At 42.9% G+C, this 19,381-nt stretch overlaps 1 protein-coding gene across 2 annotated transcripts in view; it reads right to left on the reverse strand.

Annotated features, from left to right (window-relative positions):
* LOC140545825 (sickle tail protein homolog) overlaps positions 1 to 19,090 on the reverse strand; it is a 48,804-nt gene extending 29,714 nt beyond the window's left edge. Inside the window, exons 1-2 of one of the 2 annotated variants that reach the window (XM_072668815.1) lie at positions 18,890 to 19,090; positions 2,283 to 2,478 (exon numbers count right to left, since the gene is read on the reverse strand). In XM_072668815.1, the coding sequence (XP_072524916.1) occupies positions 2,283 to 2,478; positions 18,890 to 19,003 (310 nt within the window). In that variant the 5' untranslated portion in view covers positions 19,004 to 19,090. The remainder of the gene's footprint in view (positions 1 to 2,282; positions 2,479 to 18,889) is intronic. The other variant, XM_072668814.1, reaches the window with a different exon arrangement.
* Between the last annotated feature and the right edge of the window lie 291 nt (positions 19,091 to 19,381).

Here is a 19,381-nt window from a genome sequence, read left to right on the forward strand (position 1 = left end):
ATAAACTAAGTGGTCAGTGTGTGATATAAGTGTGTGTGTGTGTGTGTGTGTGTGTGTGTGTGTGTGTGTATGTGTGCGCAGAATTGCCAGTCCATTAGAGAAACCTCAGCAGGATCTCAGTGGCTCGCCTTCAGCCGCAACTAAACCCCTGACGTTCTGAAGCAAAATCCCAGCGATGCCAAGCCTCTGCTCCAAATGGATAACATATGCGTCAGTTGTGTACCGGTCAGCCGGACTACTAAAGTAACACATCTCACATGGGAAGGATCTAAATAAATGCCACGCTCTTGAAACATGAGCTTAATTGCAGGCATTTTAAGCAATACTGTTGTAAGCAATATTTTAAGCAATGCTGTGGATTTATTTAGTGCATTGAGTTTATTAACTATGAAAATTCGAGTCATGTGAAAGGATCTCCAGTTAAGGCCCCACATCTACTACTAAATAAAAGGCCAGGCTGAAACAATGGCCACCATTTGTGCTCTACCGGCTCCAGAACAGCGCTCAGTGCTTGGACCCCTAATGATTGCCACTTGTGTAATCTTGGTGTAATTTGAAGATGGATGCTCAGCTCTCAGCGGTTTCAACAATGCATAGAATTCAACGTATTCTGTGGTTTTTAAATGTAAACTTATTTTGGCTTGTGGTCTAGATTCATAACATTCATTGATTATTTAAATTAACCCTTTTATGCCCAAATATTCAAACATGATAAACAGGAACCAACTTTAACACTCACAAAATTTGACTTTCTTTTTACTCATCAAATCTACATGATTGATCTATGAATCAACAAAAGTTATGCATGTATGTAAGCAATAGCCATGTCATATGGGAGATGCTAGGCTAACATTGCACTTAGGCCCTATTCGGACAGGAATAGTTTTACATGGGGAGGTGGAGTAACGGATTTTTACCACAGGACTTTTGTAAAATCTATGAGCGATTTGCACTCATGATCATGCAATCATGAAGGTAACCATCTTATACCCCACTTATAATAATGCTGTCATTTTAGCAGTTACATGTTCATAATATGTATGTAGGCCATGGGCTGCGCTACACAATCACTTGCCTAAAGCTGCCAGAACCGCCGTGCCTTCTGTACAAAACCTGAGGTTGAATGACCTGAGGAATCTGTGCCATACATGCTGAAACTAAATGCCTCCTCAAGGCGTCTCCATACTTGGGAAAAGCCGTGTAAAGCTTCTTTTCCACAGGATACGATGGAATATTTATCCACATATCGATTTGCACAGGATGTGAATACTCTCGTTTTACAGTAGGTAAAAGGTGCTGGAATCTTTACCGGCAGAAGCAGGAGCGCACAGGCTGTAAAAATGACTGACACAGTGCATTCGGACGGAGCGATCTTTTAATCCCAACAAAAAGCGTCATGTCAGTCAATACTTTACAGACTGTGCCCTCCAGCGTCTTTTACCTTCTGTAAAATGTGCCACAAAAATAATAGGTTATGTTAATCCTGTGCAAAGGAGTTTTCGCATTGTTTCTCAAGTATGGAGGCGCTCGGGAAGACACCAGATACATTTCAGATACCTCGGGTCTGTGGAAAATCTCAGGTGCTGTAGGACATACAACATCCAAATCCAGAAGACGAGCTTAAAGTCTCCTCAGAGGGGTGATGCTTCTGGCAGCTTTAACGCTGTTGTGTTGTGTAGCCTATAGGCTTCATACACGTTATGAGCATGTAGCACATTTTCAATCTTATTAATGATCAATTATCAATTTTATTATTACTATAAGTGGATTATACACTGTGTTTTTTTTCAGAGGTGACGGCAGTGCATATATCCTAGCCAGTCCCCTCTCGGTCAGTTATGCATGATTTCGTATCCCCAGCAAATGGGACATAAATTCTACAGACGTCCTACAATAAAGTTACATTACCCCGCCTTCCCTTTTAACCAATCCTATCCAAATAGGCCTAGACTGTCCCCAATTCCATCTCTGTAAATACACACCCAGGTCTCAAGAAGAGATTGGTGACAGTCTAGCCTAGTCCCGTGTTGGTGAGCCGCGTTGGCCTAGCATCTCCAATCAGATGTCAAACATTTCCTGGCTGATCGGATGCGTCTGGCATCAGTGATGGATCATGTTTTTTTCAGCTGTTCCTTTGACAAACTACTTGGCGAATGGGGATCCACAACAACCAACCACAGTCAATCCAGAAATGTTAAGTGACTGAGTGAAGATTTCTCAGGACGAAGCTCTTCAGATATGTAGGAACAGCTTGTGTGATTAGACAGAAGCAGATGGGTTACCTAGTGATCGGTCCTTGGTGTGGTTGCTGGATTTGACCGCAGGAAGGCTGGCCCGGGTGCGGCTGCCCCTTGTGAAGGCAGCGGGGGCTTCTCCCTCAGACATGGCCTCCAGAGACTCCAGGGAGGCCAGAGAGTGGTGTTCCCCCTGCTCCACTACACCAGGCTGGGCACTTCCACCATGAACAGGACCTCTAATCTAAAACACAGAATGACAACAACATAACATCACTGAATTGAATTCATTACAGACCCCTGGCTTGTAACTCACTCTGTCCTGTGTCAGCAATAAGTACACCTCAAAGAAACCGTTCGGCAAAAAATCTCAAAGATTTTGGGTGTGTATTTATATACAGAGATGAAGCTGGTGACAGTCCAAGCCCAGTGTTTGTTAGCACCGTTAGCCTAGCATCTCCTGTTGTAATCAAAATAAGCACATGTTAGATACTCAACATTGGCTGCATCTGGGGTCAGAGAGCAAGCATGTTCATCAGATTTTTGGCCGAACTATTCCTTTAAAGTAGCTGAACTCCCTACTTATAAGCTGTGTCTGGATACTTTTGGACACAGAGTAGGGTCTAAATGCAGTAAATGCCATGTGGATAAAAATACAGTCACACTGAGATTCATGGGGCAGAAACATGGGGAGAGAGAAAGAGCAGAGAACGTACATTCATTTCCTGTGCCTGATCCACACACACACACACACACACACACACACACACACACACACACACACAGACGAAAATGCCGAAAATGTTTATTATAAGAGATTTTTCCACTGGTGCTACTCTGCTGTGCACTCTGTGGATTGTGTGGAAAGGTCAACGATAAAAAGGCAAAATCCTGTTCATGCAACAGAGAGCACAGAGAATGACCGCTTTCTTCCACTGTCCAGTTCAAAGTAGATTATAATATCTACATATGCATCGTGAAGTCCGAATTATGTATGATATATGCTTTCAGATCTGACTACTCAATTAATCATTAAAAAGGTCAATAAATTGTAATAAACAGTGAATAATGGTGTTACTATTAATAGGGTTGCAATATTCAGGGAATGTTGGGTAACAGAAATTAATGGCTAATTATAGGAATTAACAGGATTTAATGGGAATAAAATGGGAATATTTAAAGTAAAGGTTAGAAACAAACATATATATTTGGTAAAGAATATACTGAAGCATAATCTTGGCTAAAATAATTATATGATATGACACCAAAACAGTTGAATAGCAAAGCTGCTCCTCTATCCCAGGCATTCCCCAGATGAGAAACTTACTATATGTAACTTTCTCAGCTTTAGCTTAGAATGTTCCCATTTTATTCCCATTCATTCCAGTTAATTCCCATAATAAATTTGTATTGTTATACCTTCAAAAAAATGGTACACTGATGATAGTATATAATATACACTTTAAATGATTCAATATTAATCCAACACATTTCCATAATTTCCAAAAAAGTTTCCAAAATTTCCATGGAAAGTTTATATTCTAGAATAATATAATAAGTTCCTGAACCAAAGTTCCCATGGAAAGATACATAAAGACTCATAATTTACTGAAAATTTATTGGAATTTTTCTACCCCTTTGCAACCCTAACTATTAATAAGAGGTTCAATAGACGCTGAATGTTAAGGCAATAAAAGTTATACCAAGTGACATGCCTGCCCCTGTTGTCATGTCTGCCTTTGTTTGGTTTAGCCATGTGCTCCCAAGCACATGGCTCTGTTTGTGTCTTGTCTGCCCTAGCCACGCCTGTCCATTAATGTTTTCCAACAGTGTCTCCTTTGTAGCCAAGCCCCCTTGTTATTCCCAGGTGTTCCTTGTGAGTCCCTTGTTAATCTTTGTATAAGTACCCCCATTCTTCAGCAGCATCCAGTCACAACAATGTTCAGCAGCAGTTTTCAGCCATATGAGCATTTAGCAGCAGTGTTCAGCAGAAGCTGCATTCAGCAGCGTTCAGCAGCTGTGATGTACAGCCACGGCAGCATTCAGCATCAGCAGTATTTAGAGGAAACAGTGTTCAGCAGTGATCAGCAGCAGCAGTATTCAGAGGAAACAGTGTTCAGCAGTGATCAGCAGCAGCAGTATTCAGAGGAAACAGTATTCAGCAGCAGCAGTAGTCAGAGGAAAGTGTTTAGCAGCAGCATTCAGCAGCAGCAGTATTCAGAGGAAACAGCATTCAGCAGCAGAAGTATTCAGCAGCAGCAGTATTCAGCAGCAGCAGTATTCAGAGGAAACAGTATTCAGCAGCAGCAGTATTCAGCAGCAGCAGTATTCAGAGGAAACAGTATTCAGCAGCAGCAGTATTCAGAGGAAACAGTATTCAGCAGCAGCAGTATTCAGAGGAAACAGCATTCAGCAGCAGCAGTATTCAGAGGAAACAGCATTCAGCAGCAGCAGTATTCAGAGGAAACAGCATTCAGCAGCAGCAGTATTCAGAGGAAACAGCATTCAGCAGCAGCAGTATTCAGCAGCAGCAGCATTCAGAGGAAACAGCATTCAGCAGCAGCAGTATTCAGAGGAAACAGTATTCAGCAGCAGCAGCATTCAGAGGAAACAGCATTCAGCAGCAGCAGCATTCAGAGGAAACAGTATTCAGCAGCAGCAGTATTCAGAGGAAACAGTATTCAGCAGCAGCAGTATTCAGAGGAAACAGCATTCAGCAGCAGCAGTATTCAGAGGAAACAGTATTCAGCAGCAGCAGTATTCAGCAGCAGCAGAATTCAGAGGAAACAGTATTCAGCAGCAGCAGTATTCAGCAGCAGCAGTATTCAGAGGAAACAGTATTCAGCAGCAGCAGTATTCAGCAGCATTCTGCAGCTTCGGTGTTCTGCTGCAACAATGTTTAGCAGCATTCAGCAGCATTTAGCAGCAGCAGCATTCAGCAGCACCAGCTTTCAGAGGCAGCAGTGTACAGCAGCCTGTCGCCGCAGGGTTACTCCCTGTTTTACTACCCACAAAATACACGTCTGAAACTGTCAACACATCTTTAAGTCAATTACAGCCGAGCTTTGTCATCTGCTTCACACTAAAAAAGAAAAACAAGTGATTTATGTCCAGCAGCAACAGAAACGATCAACGTACACACATATTCACAAATACTCGCCTGCACAAACATATGCGCACACACACACTCTCAGATTGAGTCAGGCACCACATCTTAATGTGTCTTGGCTCGGTTCCTGAGTTCCTGTCATTCTGCAGTTAATTTGTATTCATTATGTGACCGAACTGCAGAAGTGCTTCCCCATGATAAGTGTGTGGAAACGGAAAAGTGAGGAAAGCGAGAGGAGAAGATTTATCAAATGGAAGACCACGCTGGAGCCCGGAGCCAACGCTGTACCGCTAGAGGAACAGAGAAGCTGACAGGCACAAGCCCCGCACATCCTGAGTCCAGAGAGCGTCTCTTCAGAACACCATAATTGCACACACACACACACGGTCAACTGTTAACTTTTCCGCACCTTTTGTGACCTACAGTGTTGATCTACAGAGCATGAGCTTCTAAATGAGCTCTAAATATCCATTCGTGATGGTAACACCACATACAGTGCCTCCACCCGAACTCGGGCGTGCACCAGAAAACAGCACACATGCAAATGACACATTTAGAGCGTTTTCACACCTGAAAGTCTGGACCAAAGTCTGGACCACACCTGAAGTCTAGTTTCACACTGCAAAGGCTAAGCAACACACTGGTTTTCCTGACCAAGAACCTTAAACAGGCTAAGAATCTTAAACAGGCTAAGAGCATCAAACAGGCAAAGAACCTCAAACAGGCAAAGAACCTCAAACAGGTTAAGAACCTCAAACAGACTACAAACCTTAAACAGGCAAAGCAACACACTGGTTTTCTTAACCAAGAACCTCAAACAGGTTAAGAACCTCAAATAGGCAAAGAACCTTAAACAGGCTAAGAACCTCAAACAGGTTAAGAACCTCAAATAGGCAAAGAACCTTAAACAGGCTAAGAACCTCAAACAGGCTAAGCAACACACTGGTTTTCCTATCCAAGAACCTTAAACAGGGAAAGAACCTCACACAGGTTAAGAACCTCAAACAGGCTTCAAACCTTAAACAGGCAAAGCAACACACTGGTTTTCCTAACCAAGAACCTCAAACAGGTTAAGAACCTTAAACAGGCTAAGAACCTTAAACAGGTTAAGAACCTTTAACAGGCAAAGAACCTCAAATAGGCAAAGAACCTCAAATAGGCAAAGAACCTTAAACAGGCTAAGCAACACACTGGTTTTCCTGTCCAAGAACCTTAAACAGGCAAAGAACCTCACACAGGCTAAGAACCTCAAACAGGTTAAGAACCTTAAACAGGCTAAGAACCTCACACAGGCTAAGAACATCAAACAGGCTAAGAACATCAAACAGGCTAAGAACCTTAAACAGGCTAAGAACCTCACACAGGCTAAGAACATCAAACAGGCTAAGAACCTCAAACAGGTTAAGAACCTCAAACAGGCTAAGAACCTTAAACAGGTTAAGAACCTCAAACAGGCTAAGAACCTCACACAGGCTAAGAACCTCAAACAGGTTAAGAACCTTAAACAGGTTAAGAACCTCAAACAGGCTAAGAACCTTAAACAGGCAAAGAACTTCACACAGGTTAAGGAAAAATACTATATCACAACATTTAGACATTTTTCACAACACATGATATTTACCACGACACGACATCATCACAGACTAAATACAGCAGTAGCAACAGATTCTTAAACACTACTATTTAGATCCTCTCCCGTACTGAATACACAGATGTTTATTCAACACCTGCTGCTCTTCATCTAATTAAGCCAGTCTAATTACACTGGTGGTTATTGGTTAATAAGCACATGCAATATGCTCAAAATGCTATATAAAATCATACTGTGCATCACAATAACAAAATGTATCACGGTACGATACAACATCGTCAAATTGCCCAGCTCTACTAAAACAAGCTAAGAAGCACAGAGCTTTTCCTAAGAACCTCAAACAGACTAACACAGAAACACACTGTTGAAACCAGACAAAGAAACACACTGGTTTCGTGATCGTACACTCTGTATCCGTATGAAAGTCAAAGTTCTGGTATTGTGGAAACCCCCCCCTAACAGAGGCTGTTATGCTGATGCTGTAGGAGCCCGTGTCCGGATCTGTCAGATTCTAACGTAAAATGAGAATTCCTGAAGTGACGCTGCAGACGGCTGAAATTCCCAGACGCTGACATCATCCTAAACACTGCTAGAAAAGCAAAGTCAGCATTTATCTCCATCGTAGTGTAAAGTTGTTTAATGTCTCCATAGCGACTCAGTGCTGTCTTTGAAGTCTACTTGTGTTACTGTCTGCTGTGTTGCTGTACTGTTTAGACTGTTTAGTGACAGAGTTAATAACAATATAGACGCAATGGTTACATTTACATTTGATTTATATTCCGTACGTCTGCATGTGACCGTTATTTAGGTCAATAAGGGGAATAACATGAGATGGACCATGATTTGATGGGAATTGTGGGCTGATACATAAACATTTCTTTATAAAATGTAGACATTGGACTTAAAGCTACATAGATACAGAGATACAAAGAAATGTATCACAAAGACACAACATCTTATAAAACTGTTATTATTATTATTAAAAAGAATGTTTATTTCTAGAGCGTTAAAAATCACTGCTCATATTTCAGACATGTCAACCTTACAGGAGAAGGAAAAATTTTCTTAACTTTCAATGGAAGTCATTTTGGAGTATTTCTATGTAAAGAACAACTGCCAGATTCAAATTATGTAAAAACGTGAAAAAATAAACTGCAATAAACTACAATACTTTTGCGTAACAATTTAAATGAATTTAAATAATATTAAAATGCAGATATTTTAGTGCGGAAGTCGAGCGTCACCCAAAAATTCTGCTCCTCAGGAGTAATAAATGCTAGTGCTGTCAACGGTAACACGTTAACACATTAACACACACGATTTATCTGCAAACTTTACCACGTTAACTTTTTTTAAATGCAAATTCATCATCTTACCAAGTTTGGCCCCAAATTCCTCCCTTAGGTCTTAGTATAAAGTGTCGTATTAGCATTTTTATTTAGTGATTAACTTTTAATAGATTGACACCACTAATAAACACTGCTACCCCCCCTCCCAATACCAGTACAAGTACAATAACATTGCCCAACCCTAGTAATTATTGTCCATCAAATGATCTATCTAACTTAACCCATAATAACATATTCACTATTCCTCTTACAAACACTAACGTGGTTCGGACTGAAAGACTGAAACCTGCACTGTCCACCGAACCGCTCTGCTTGTTTCAATGAGCCACGAGTCAGAAATACTTGATACCAAACGCCACTGACTTCTAAGCATCACTAAATCTTAGTGACGTTGGTCAGCATAATGCAGACGGCATCTTTAATCTGCAGCTCAAAGCCGAGGGCTGGAATGCGTCTAATAGACTGTAATGTATTCAGGGGGAGTGGGCAGTTGTGGGCATTGTGGGCTGTTAGATTATGGAAGAATTAATGCGCAGTAATCTTAACGCCTGGATTGCTGAACTTCTGCTCGTGTTCATGGATGAGGGGATGCTGAGCATGGCGAAGCGACGGTGTGCGCGAGTGAGTGTGCAGTGGTGCATATAAGAGCTCTGAGCTTGTGGCCTTAAATAACCCCCTTTCTTTTCCATCTTACACAGTCTGGACAACAAGCAGGAGCCCAATCCTGCAGCCCAAACCTCCAGTGGGATGTGGTCAGGAAATAGCAGCTAGTTACAGTCAGACTGCTACACATATACAACAAAACACACACACACACACATTTCTACGACTACTACGACTGTCCACTCTTTCACAGGCCTTACCTACATACTACTGCAGCTAATTATTATCCATATGCATCAATGGCCTTTTAACTCAGTGCAGGGAAATGTACAGAAACGACTGTCTGCTCCTAACCAATCACACAATGCAGGCAGAGATTACACTGAAAACTCCAATCTATTCTTTTAATAAAGTTAATGAACCTGTGCTTCCTGACTGCTGCTACTCTGTGCTAAAAGAATGTCTCCAGGCCTGACATAGCTTGTCCTGACTGGACTGTTTTCTTCCCTTAAAATGACTCCAAGGGAAATCCCTAATTTTGATGCACTTCCTTGTACTTATTAAAACAGCAGAAAGGGTCATTGACTTAAACACACTCATAACAGAAGCCAATGGGTATATGATGAGGCATCTGATATTAGACATTACATCACCCAGCGCTACATACCATTCCCTTAAAATACACCATGCATATAAAAGTGACTTCAGGTGCTTTAGAGTGCACCCATTACTGCCCAGTGCTGTTATACCATGACTGGTGACTTTAGACTCATGCATGACTGCTCCATGGCCAGCCTGTTATTAATTATTTGCAGTGCTTTTCTATGGCAATTAAACCAGCGTTTCTGTTAGTGACTCTTATTTTGACATGGCCTGTTTGTTTGTAATAGTGACTTATTTTGTTACCCTGTCTGATCATTCATTTATATTCATCACTTTTATTTTGACACAGTTTGTTCGTTTGTATTATACACTGTTATTTTGTCATGGTCTGTTCATTTGTTTTAGTTTGATTTTGACACTGTTTGTATTAGTGACCTATTTTTACATGGATGCTTTGTTCGTTTGCATTAGTGACTCTTATTTTGACACGGTGTGTTTGTATTAGTGACATATTTTTTACACTGCCTGATCATTCGTTATATGTTATACATTCGTCCGTATTACTAACGTTTGTTCGTTTCTATTAGTGACTTTAATTTTGACAGTTTGTTTGTTTGTATTACTGACTTATTTCTACACTGTCTGTTCATTCGTTTATTGTAGTGACTTTTTTGCCATGGTCTGTTTGTTTGCATTAATGATTTATTTTAATTATGGTCTGTTCGTTTATATAAGTGACTTTTATTTTGACAGGGCCTGTTTGTTCATTTGTATTAGTGATTTATTTTGCCAGGGTCTGTTTCTTTTGTATTAATGACATATTTTATTTATGGTCTGCTCATTTATATAAGTGACTTTTATTTTGACAAGGCCTGTTGGTTAATTTGTAATAGTGATTTATTTTGCCAGGGTCTGTTTGTTCTTTTGTATTAGTGACTTTTATTTTCACATGCTCTGTTTGTTTATTTGTTTTCATGACTTTTATTTTGACGGCACATTTAGCTTTGCATACACAGCGCCATAGAAAAGCCCTGCTAATATAGCAGAATGCTTGGGGATGCATGGAGCATCCATGCATGAGTCTAAAGTCACCATGCCCAGAGCCATCCGCTACATAGAGCCCTGCAGCACTGGGCTGTGGAGCAGTGGACCTGACTTCTCTAGAGTACTGGAGCTCCAGCCAACACCTCTGGGCCGACACCATTTACAGTACCTGGCCTCACTAATGCTCTTGTGGCTGAATGCCATCAAATCCTCAAAGCAATGTTCACAAACTCCCTTTACTGCCTATGCTTTCAATTGCAACTCTGCAGAAGTAGGTGTCCAAAAACCTTTGGACATGTGTCACAACAATTTTAAGCTATATTGTAAAATAGTGTAAAAAGGGCTCTGAGTGGTTCAGTGGTCTGAGGGTCGCGGGTTCGAATCCTGAACTTTGCCATCAGCAGCCGGAGACCTAGAGAGCACAGCCGGCTGTGCTCTTTCCAGGTAGGTAGATGGCACTCCTGAGCCATGTTGGCTGGCACAGGCATCTATTAGCTGATGTGGGTGGAGCTGGGTACCCGGCACTTGGTACTTCGGAGCGTGACGGCTGTTTGAAAAGAGGCAGTGGCAGGCTTTGCATGTCTAGGAGGAGTCATGTGTTAAGTCCTGATGCTCTTAGCGTCAGAAGCATTGCTAGTGCTAGAAGGGAAATATGAACTGGTGGGTTAATTAGCAGTACCAAATCTGGAGAAAAAGTGCTGCACACAGTAGGTCCACATTTCCACAGCAGTTCTCACAGTCAGAGGTCACAGCACTACACATTCTTCCAGCCACAATCATTTCAGCAGCAGCTTGCAGTAGCTAATTTGCACGGCCTGGGCAGCCGTTTGCTGGAAGCTGAGGGAGCAGGTTAGCCCTGTCTGAGCTATTTAGAGGGAGAAGAGTGATGTGGGTGTGTGTGTGTGTTTGTTTCAATACATTTTCAGGACTAAATATCTCTACAGACTCTGTTGTAAAATCAAAGAAACCACTGACAGGTGAAGTGAAAAGCACTGATTATCTTCATCAACAGCGGCGTCTGTTAAGGTATGGGATACATCAGGCATCCAGCGACCAGTCAGTTCTCGAAGGCGTTAAAGCAGGAAGAATGGGCAAGCTTTTGACAAGAGCCAAACAGTGATGTCTAGACGACTGGAGAGTCAGAACATCTCCAAAACAGACAGACCAGGCAGGTCTTGTGAGGTGTTCCCGGTATGCAGTGGTCATGGGCAGCTGAAGCTCATTGATGTGATCCATGGAGGCCCCACCTCACAACTTAACGGATGTATAGCTAACATCTTGCTGCCAGATACCACGGGACGCCTACTCAATATTAGGCAGGTGGTACTAATGTTATGGCTGATCAGTGTATACAGTATATGTACTTGTACATATATGTAATTCATATGGGGTATATTATTACATATATGCATTTACACAATATGCATAATACATTCATGGGGCATGTATACGACCCCACACCCTGTTATTACGTGTGTGTGTGTGTGTGTCCTCATGTGAATCCTCGTAAATGCATCACACAGAGCCCTCTTATCTTTAGTTGAGTTTCCGTGGCTCTCGGCTGCGAGCAGAGGCTGAAAGCAGCCGGAGCAGGAGACTCCTGCAGGCGGAAGGTGCTAAATGTGCTAGATCCTATCTCTGCGCAGGTGCAGCCGCAGTAAGGGTTACCTTGCCACTCATCCATTACGAAACACTATGAAAGGGAAGAATAGCCTTGATTGTCTTTGCCTGAGTTGAGATTTATAACCAATGACAGACGCTCCAATTCCCCGCCTGCATTACCGCCTACCGTCCTGCAAGCTTAAGAAAAACGCAAACTGGGCAAACGAGCATTTTTCACATTTCAAGCCTTTTCCTGCGTCATGCAAGCTGACCAGGTTTCTACAGAGCTGGTTCCAGGAGGCTGGCCATCGTGCAAAGACCAGTTTAGAGTTGAGAAGGCTTTAATACTAGCACTGAGACCAGGTTTTCCTCTACAATACCAACAAGAGCTTTCAAATCTCTGCTGATGCTCTGACTTAAATACTCGATAGACAGCTATAAATCTGTTCCACCACCTTTTATATCTTATCCCAAATAAGATATAATGCGCTTGGAAGAACAGCATTTACCGGTTGAGGAACTGCACATTTGAAAAGTTTCAGAGCTATAAAAATATATAAATTGCCACTATTCAGAAACATGTGCAGGTACGGAAAGCAGAATCTGGCTAAGCTTCATCAAACAGATTTTTAATTAGTGTTTAAAATTCATATTTCAGAGCAGTGAAAAAAATGCCAGATGAAAATTAGGAAGTGCTAATGCAGCAATTTCAGATTCAGGTACACGTCTGACTTTAAACAAGCTGCTGAAACTCAACTTTTGGTTTCAGAACCAAAAAACAGCACATGGGAACAGAAAGTGTGAATGTAGAAGTTCCATTAAATGTCTGTTTTATGGTAATAACTGATTATGACTGGCTTTTACTGGCTGCTTAAATGTAATGCAAACAAAAATGTTGAAAATATGATATTAATAAATGTAGGGCGTCAGAAAGCTTCATGGTATCGGTGCTCTCTCTCTATAAGTGCCGTCACACAGATACAATAGGAGTGGGAATTTAACACTGTGTAGATGTAGTGTAAATAACATGTTTCTTTTCTAAGGTTAAACTGTTATTGATTCACACAAAGCATCATATTTTCAGCTAAGCTACGTGGGAATAAAGGCTGAGAAAACACTGAAATACCTGAAAACTAGTGGCCATGCATTAGCTTTAAGCTATTCCGAGCAACGTAACTGGTGGTTACTGGCTCTCACTCATTATTAGAGAACATGTAGCCTAATATGTTTGGTCAGGCAAGTGCTTTAAATGAAAAGCAGCGGGCTTCTGGGCAGCAGTCGGTACGGTTCACTGCACTCTCTAATCGCGGCTAGAGGAACGGCCAGGAGGCCGTGGCTCATCTGCGCTGGGCTAATGCCAGGCCTTTGAAAAGCTCGGACAGGCTAGAATAAATCATGCCTCCCCAGCCACAGTCCTGCCGGCTCTGGGGAATATTGGAAAATATGAAGGGCTGCACTCACCCCTCCCGGGACGGGTGGGCTCTAATATCACTCCCAGTGAGCAAACGCGCATGAGAAAATGGACTGGACTGGCACCATGGGGTCTAGGGGAGTGGGAGTGAGTGGGGGGGCGGGGGCGGGGGTGGGGGGGGTGTTGGGGGAGCTCTTCTTGATGATTACACCACTATGTCTTGGCAGTAGGCCTACGCTTTCAGAAAGAAACCTCCTCACTGTCTTCACAATGAAGATTAGCCAGCAGAAACGATCAGATCAGCATTAGATCAGTGGAATACACCAGCATGGAACAGCACTAATCCAGCACCGAGCAGCTCTCAAACCAACCTGGGCCAAGACTGAACCAGCACTGACCAGCATAAACCAGCATGGACCAAGACTAAACCATCAAAAAACAGCCTGGGCCAAGACTGAACCAGCACTGACCAGCATTGACCAAAACTAAACCAGCATGAAACAGCACCGGCCAGCATAAACCAGCATGGACCAAGACTGAACCAGCACTGACCAGCATGGACCAAGACTAAACCAGCATGAAACAGCACCAGCAAGCATAAACCAGCATGGACCAAGACTGAACCAGCACTGACCAGCATGGACCAAGACTAAACCAGCATGAAACAGCACCAGCCAGCATAAATCAGCATGGACCAAGACTAAACCAGCACTGACCAGCATAAACCAGCATGGACTAAGACTAAACCAGCACTGACCAGCATAAATCAGCATAAACTAAGACTAAACCAGCATTGACCAGCATAAATCAGCATGGACCAAGACTAAACCAGCATGGACCAAGACTAAACCATCAAAAAACAGCCTGGGCCAAGACTAAACCAGCATTGACCAGCATAAATCAGCATGGACCAAGACTAAACCAGCACTAACCAGCATAAATCAGCATGGACCAAGACTAAACCAGCACTGACCAGCATAAATCAGCATGGACCAAGACTAAACCAGCATGGACCAAGACTAAACCAGCATGGACCAAGACTAAACCATCAAAAAACAGCCTGGGCCAAAACTGAACCAGCACTGACCAGCATGGACCAAGACTAAACCAGCATGAAACAGCACCAGCCAGCATAAACCAGCATGGACCAAGACTAAACCAGCCCTGACCAGCATGAACCAGCATGGACCAAGACTAAACCAGCACTGACCAGCATAAACCAGCATGGACCAAGACTAAACCAGCCCTGACCAGCATGAACCAGCATGGACCAAGATTAAACTAGCACTGACCAGCATAAACCAGCATGGACCAAGACTAAACCAGCATTGACCAGCATAAATCAGCATGGACCAAGACTAAACCAGCCCTGACCAGCATGGACCAAGACTAAACCAGCACTGGGCAGCACTAAATTTGTCTGGACCAAGAATATACCAGCATAAACCAGCACTGGACCAGGACTAAACCAGCACTGGACTAAGCCCATCTAGCATAAACCAGCAGGGACTAGCACTAAACCAGCACTGAACCATGACCAAATCAGCACTGGACCAAGACTAAAAGCAGCCTAAACCAACACTGTCCAGCATGCACAATGTTTTACTGATCTATCCTGGATTTCTCAGCAAGGTCTTTCAACAGAAGTGGACCAGGGCTGGACTGGAACTGCACCTAACTGCTAAACTGTAACCCGACCAGAGAAGCTACAGTGTAGCTGCTTCTCAAGACCCTTTTAGAAGATTCTGACTAGTACCGAGACTTGTTCCAGCACTGCTGCAAAAGCCCTGTATGATAAGAGTGTGAGCTACAGAACTGCTGCAGTATGACTATATACATATGATAGGAGGGCGCGTGTAATCCACATAAGCGCCTCTGCTGATGCCCGTCCTGCTCATGCAACACTCTCGTGCTCGTGCAACTGTCATACAGCAGATTATCGCTCAACAGCAGCTTAGTCCCACAACCGTCGACTTGCAAAGAGTTCGTGCAACCTTTTCCCCCCTCGAGCCACAGATAGTTGAGAATCAGGAGTCTCGTGAAGACCTGACTGCTATTGTAACGTTAGCTGCCTTACCGCGCGAGACCTGCTGCTTTCACGCCGAGCTCATTCCCGACGGACCGTCTGCAGTTCAGCCAGATTCTCGTGCAAAACTGAACCCGTGGCGTCACGCGTTCATCCAAACGCCCGAGTGAACGAAAACACACACACACACACACACACACACACACACTCGCTCACACTCACCTGTAAAACCTGCTCAGCCGCGCGCTCGCCCGTCTGGTTCTGAGGCGTGTGTGTGTGTGTGTGTGTTGCAGTAGGTGCGTTTTCACCGCCTCGTGCGCCTCGTTCACGCGCGCTCTGAAGTTGCATGCTTGCACTAAAGTTGTAAACAGTTGAAGAGGAGGGGCGCGCGCACTTATGAAGGGCGCGCTATCACAGCGATCTGAGGCTTTGATCCTTGATTATTTAATATATATATAATGAATTTGTTTTAATTAATTAATAATTAATAAATCAAGCAGGACATGTTTGATTCAGAATAACAGACAAAAAGACCGAAACAAAAGAAAACCTTAATGTTACTTATTTGGTAAAAGCGCGCCGTCTTCAGGCTACAGTGCGCCATTACACTTTAAACGCTGAGAAGAAGCGGCCCCCAACCTGGGTTCTGGACAGAGCCGGCCCCAACGCCACCAGGGGGCCCTTAGGAGCACCAAAATATCATGATAAAACATTTATATTTAAAAAATAACACTGAATAATAAAATGAAATGGTATTACACAGGTTAAGGTATATTAATAACACAGGTATATTAATATATTTTCATATTTGGCACATCAATACTAGGTTATTTAATTCATTTCTGCTGCTGGGTGCTGCCACTGTTGGGCAAACGCAGATACGCGCCACTTGGCCCGGCCAAAATCAGCGTATTGCACAATATCTCTCTCTCCCTATGGAATGATGAAGCATCTGGTGCTGAGGTGGTGGTGTGGGGGGCCCCTATTGAAAATCTGCTTGGGGCCCCATAAAGGCTTGGGCCGGAGTGGGTCTGCAGGGCCAGGGTTCCAGGGTTCGGGACCAATGTTTTAAAGGACTGTTTAAAAATCATCCGTTTCCCATATGTGCTACGTGGACAAAAGTATTGGGACAACAGCTCATTCATTGTTGATTCTGAAATGAAGCGTGTTTTATTAGAGCATTAATGAAGTCAGGATGTTTGATGATGATCACCACCCCACCTCATCCCCAATTCCTCATCTCATCCCAAAAGTACTGGATGAGGAACCCACCATAATTGCAGAGAACACAGCTCAATGGCAGGAGGCTTTGTACCCCTCTAGCTTCACGTTCCTGAGTTCTGCGCCAGAGAGTCCTATTCTATTGGCAGTGCTTCTCTAAAGTGACTAGACAAGCTGTGTCTATGTGTGCATTTTCTACACAGGGTTACACAGGGTGTCCACAAATATTTGGACAGTGTATATTCACACCGTATCTGTATGCTGTTGTGGTCCACCTAACAGATCCCTAACCGTAATCCCAGCATCCAAAAGTACATCTCCTACATACTGCATGAACTGCATAAACACATGACCACACGCCAACAAAACGATAAAACAACCAAGTCCAAGCATGGGCACCACTCAAGGTTATCCAAGCACAAAAAAAGAGGCGCTGGAAATGTCAAGTGGAAATGAATAGTTATAAAAATGTCATTTCCTGCAGTGCATCAGGAGGAACCTATTAACGCTGCATCATAGAGCACAGCAACAACACAAGAGCATGGGCTCAATCAAACATTAGCTGGTTTAGAAAAGACCTGATATACATATAACAACTGTGTGTGGCCAATAATTACTGTAACCAGGGGAAAACGGCCTCACGAACAAACTTCAGCAGATGTGTTACTATTTGAAAATACTCAGGAAAGCACTTACACTTCAGTACATGAACCTGAGGACACGTATTAATTAACTTTGGTCCCGTCCAGACTTTTCTGGATATTTTAAAACAGAGACTAGGGTTGCAAAGACATGGAAACTGTCCGATAATCTTCCAGTAAATGACCGGTCACTTTCCATGAGAACTTAATTAATAAGGATTAATAAGACATTTTGAATAATGGAAAGGAATTATATCATACACTACATCATCAGTGCACCAGTGTATTACTTATTTTAGCCAAGATAATGCTTTAATATATTTTTTTGTTACCAGCTATATGTAAGTTTCTCACCTTTAGCTTTGGATATTCCCATTTTGTTCCCATTTTATTCCCATAATTGCCCATTACCTTCCACAGTAAACTTCCCAACATTGAAAATTCCTTGAATTTTGCAACCCTAATCCAAACAGAGACGAAAACACTTGCATGAGTACCCTAACCCTATATGCAGCCACATCAACATCAGCCCTATATGAAGTACAACATAAAGAGAGTAGAAGATCCTCAAGGACCTTTTGGAGGTTTCTCAGTTTTATACTTTGGAGGAACTCTCTTAAAGTGCTTTGAGGAGCCTTCTTCTACAATCCTTTCCTTGAAGGTTCCTCAAAGCAGAACCTCCAAAAGTTCCTCAAGGATGTAATAATTTTAACAGTGCATGAAAAAGGAAGAAATCCCAAATTATGCGTTACTCCCTATGTAGTGCACTAAGCAAGTCAGGAAATAAGTGCGGACTCTAAGGGTAAACAGAGCATATCTGCTCATATATCTGTAGTAGAACAGTACTTACAGTTATTCATATCTCCAAATGTGAAATCTAGTGTTTTCTGCAGGTAGACCTTGTAGTTTTATGACTTAGTTCACTATATAGGGGTTAGGGAGCTTTTTGGGATCCAGACAGGAACATGTACACATTGTGACGGCAGCGTTTTCATAAAGCTCCTTTTTTAAGACTTCTTAAACATCTCCACCTTGGAGAGCGTTTTCGAATGGACAGTCAAAAAACACAGTTCTAGAGAGTCAGTACTGTGATGGTGAATGGGTTTAATGTTCTCACAGAAAGATTCCTCTCTTATATCACAACAAATGGTTATGAATACACTGCCTGATGCAGGTGACACTGTTTTACCATAGTTTTGAGAAAATCTTGGAGGTAAAAGCACTTTATATGAAACTCAGAAGACACGCGTAGCTTCACTGGTGGGTTTGGATAGTTAATAAAATGGCTATAGCTGTATTGTAGTCCATTCACCACCCCTGTAAAAAAATGCTGAACTTCAATTTAACACCAAACCCCACTCTGAACCTCGACCACCGAATTATAATATATATATTAAATTAGCAAACAACAGAAATGCTGTAATTCCCCTTTAACAACACATATTTTCTACGTACATGGTCCCGAAGCCTCTCCTGGTGGCCCATGATGGAGGAGGCGTGGTGGGGGTATTTCTGCTTCAGGTGCTCCAGGAAGGCCTCCCTCCTGCGCTCTACGTTGTGTGGCTGCATGGCTACCGTACGTCTGTGGGGCAACGTGCGTGGTGACCAGGGGTCCAGGCGATCGCTTTCGTCCCTGCTGCTGTGTCCCCTGTCCAGGCTGTCCACATCCTCAGCAGAGCAGGGCCTCTGCTCTCCTTTGTCGGGCTCTGCGATCATAAAAATAAAGGAAAACAGACGCAGGAAGAGAGCTTAGATAGGGATATGCACTGGGGGGGCGGCCTCTCTTGGTTCAAGACCCGCAATTAATTAGTGTGATAAGCAACACAGACACAGTAATGACCGTCTAAAGGGTCGGCCAGCTGCTGGACAACGAAGCAATTAAGGGGCCCAGCGACCGGCAGGCCATTTATCTCTCATAAAGTGCTTGCTCACGGTGGGATGGTTCTT

This window comes from Salminus brasiliensis, chromosome 23 (genome assembly GCF_030463535.1).
Source record: "Salminus brasiliensis chromosome 23, fSalBra1.hap2, whole genome shotgun sequence".
Taxonomy (NCBI): domain Eukaryota; kingdom Metazoa; phylum Chordata; class Actinopteri; order Characiformes; family Bryconidae; genus Salminus; species Salminus brasiliensis.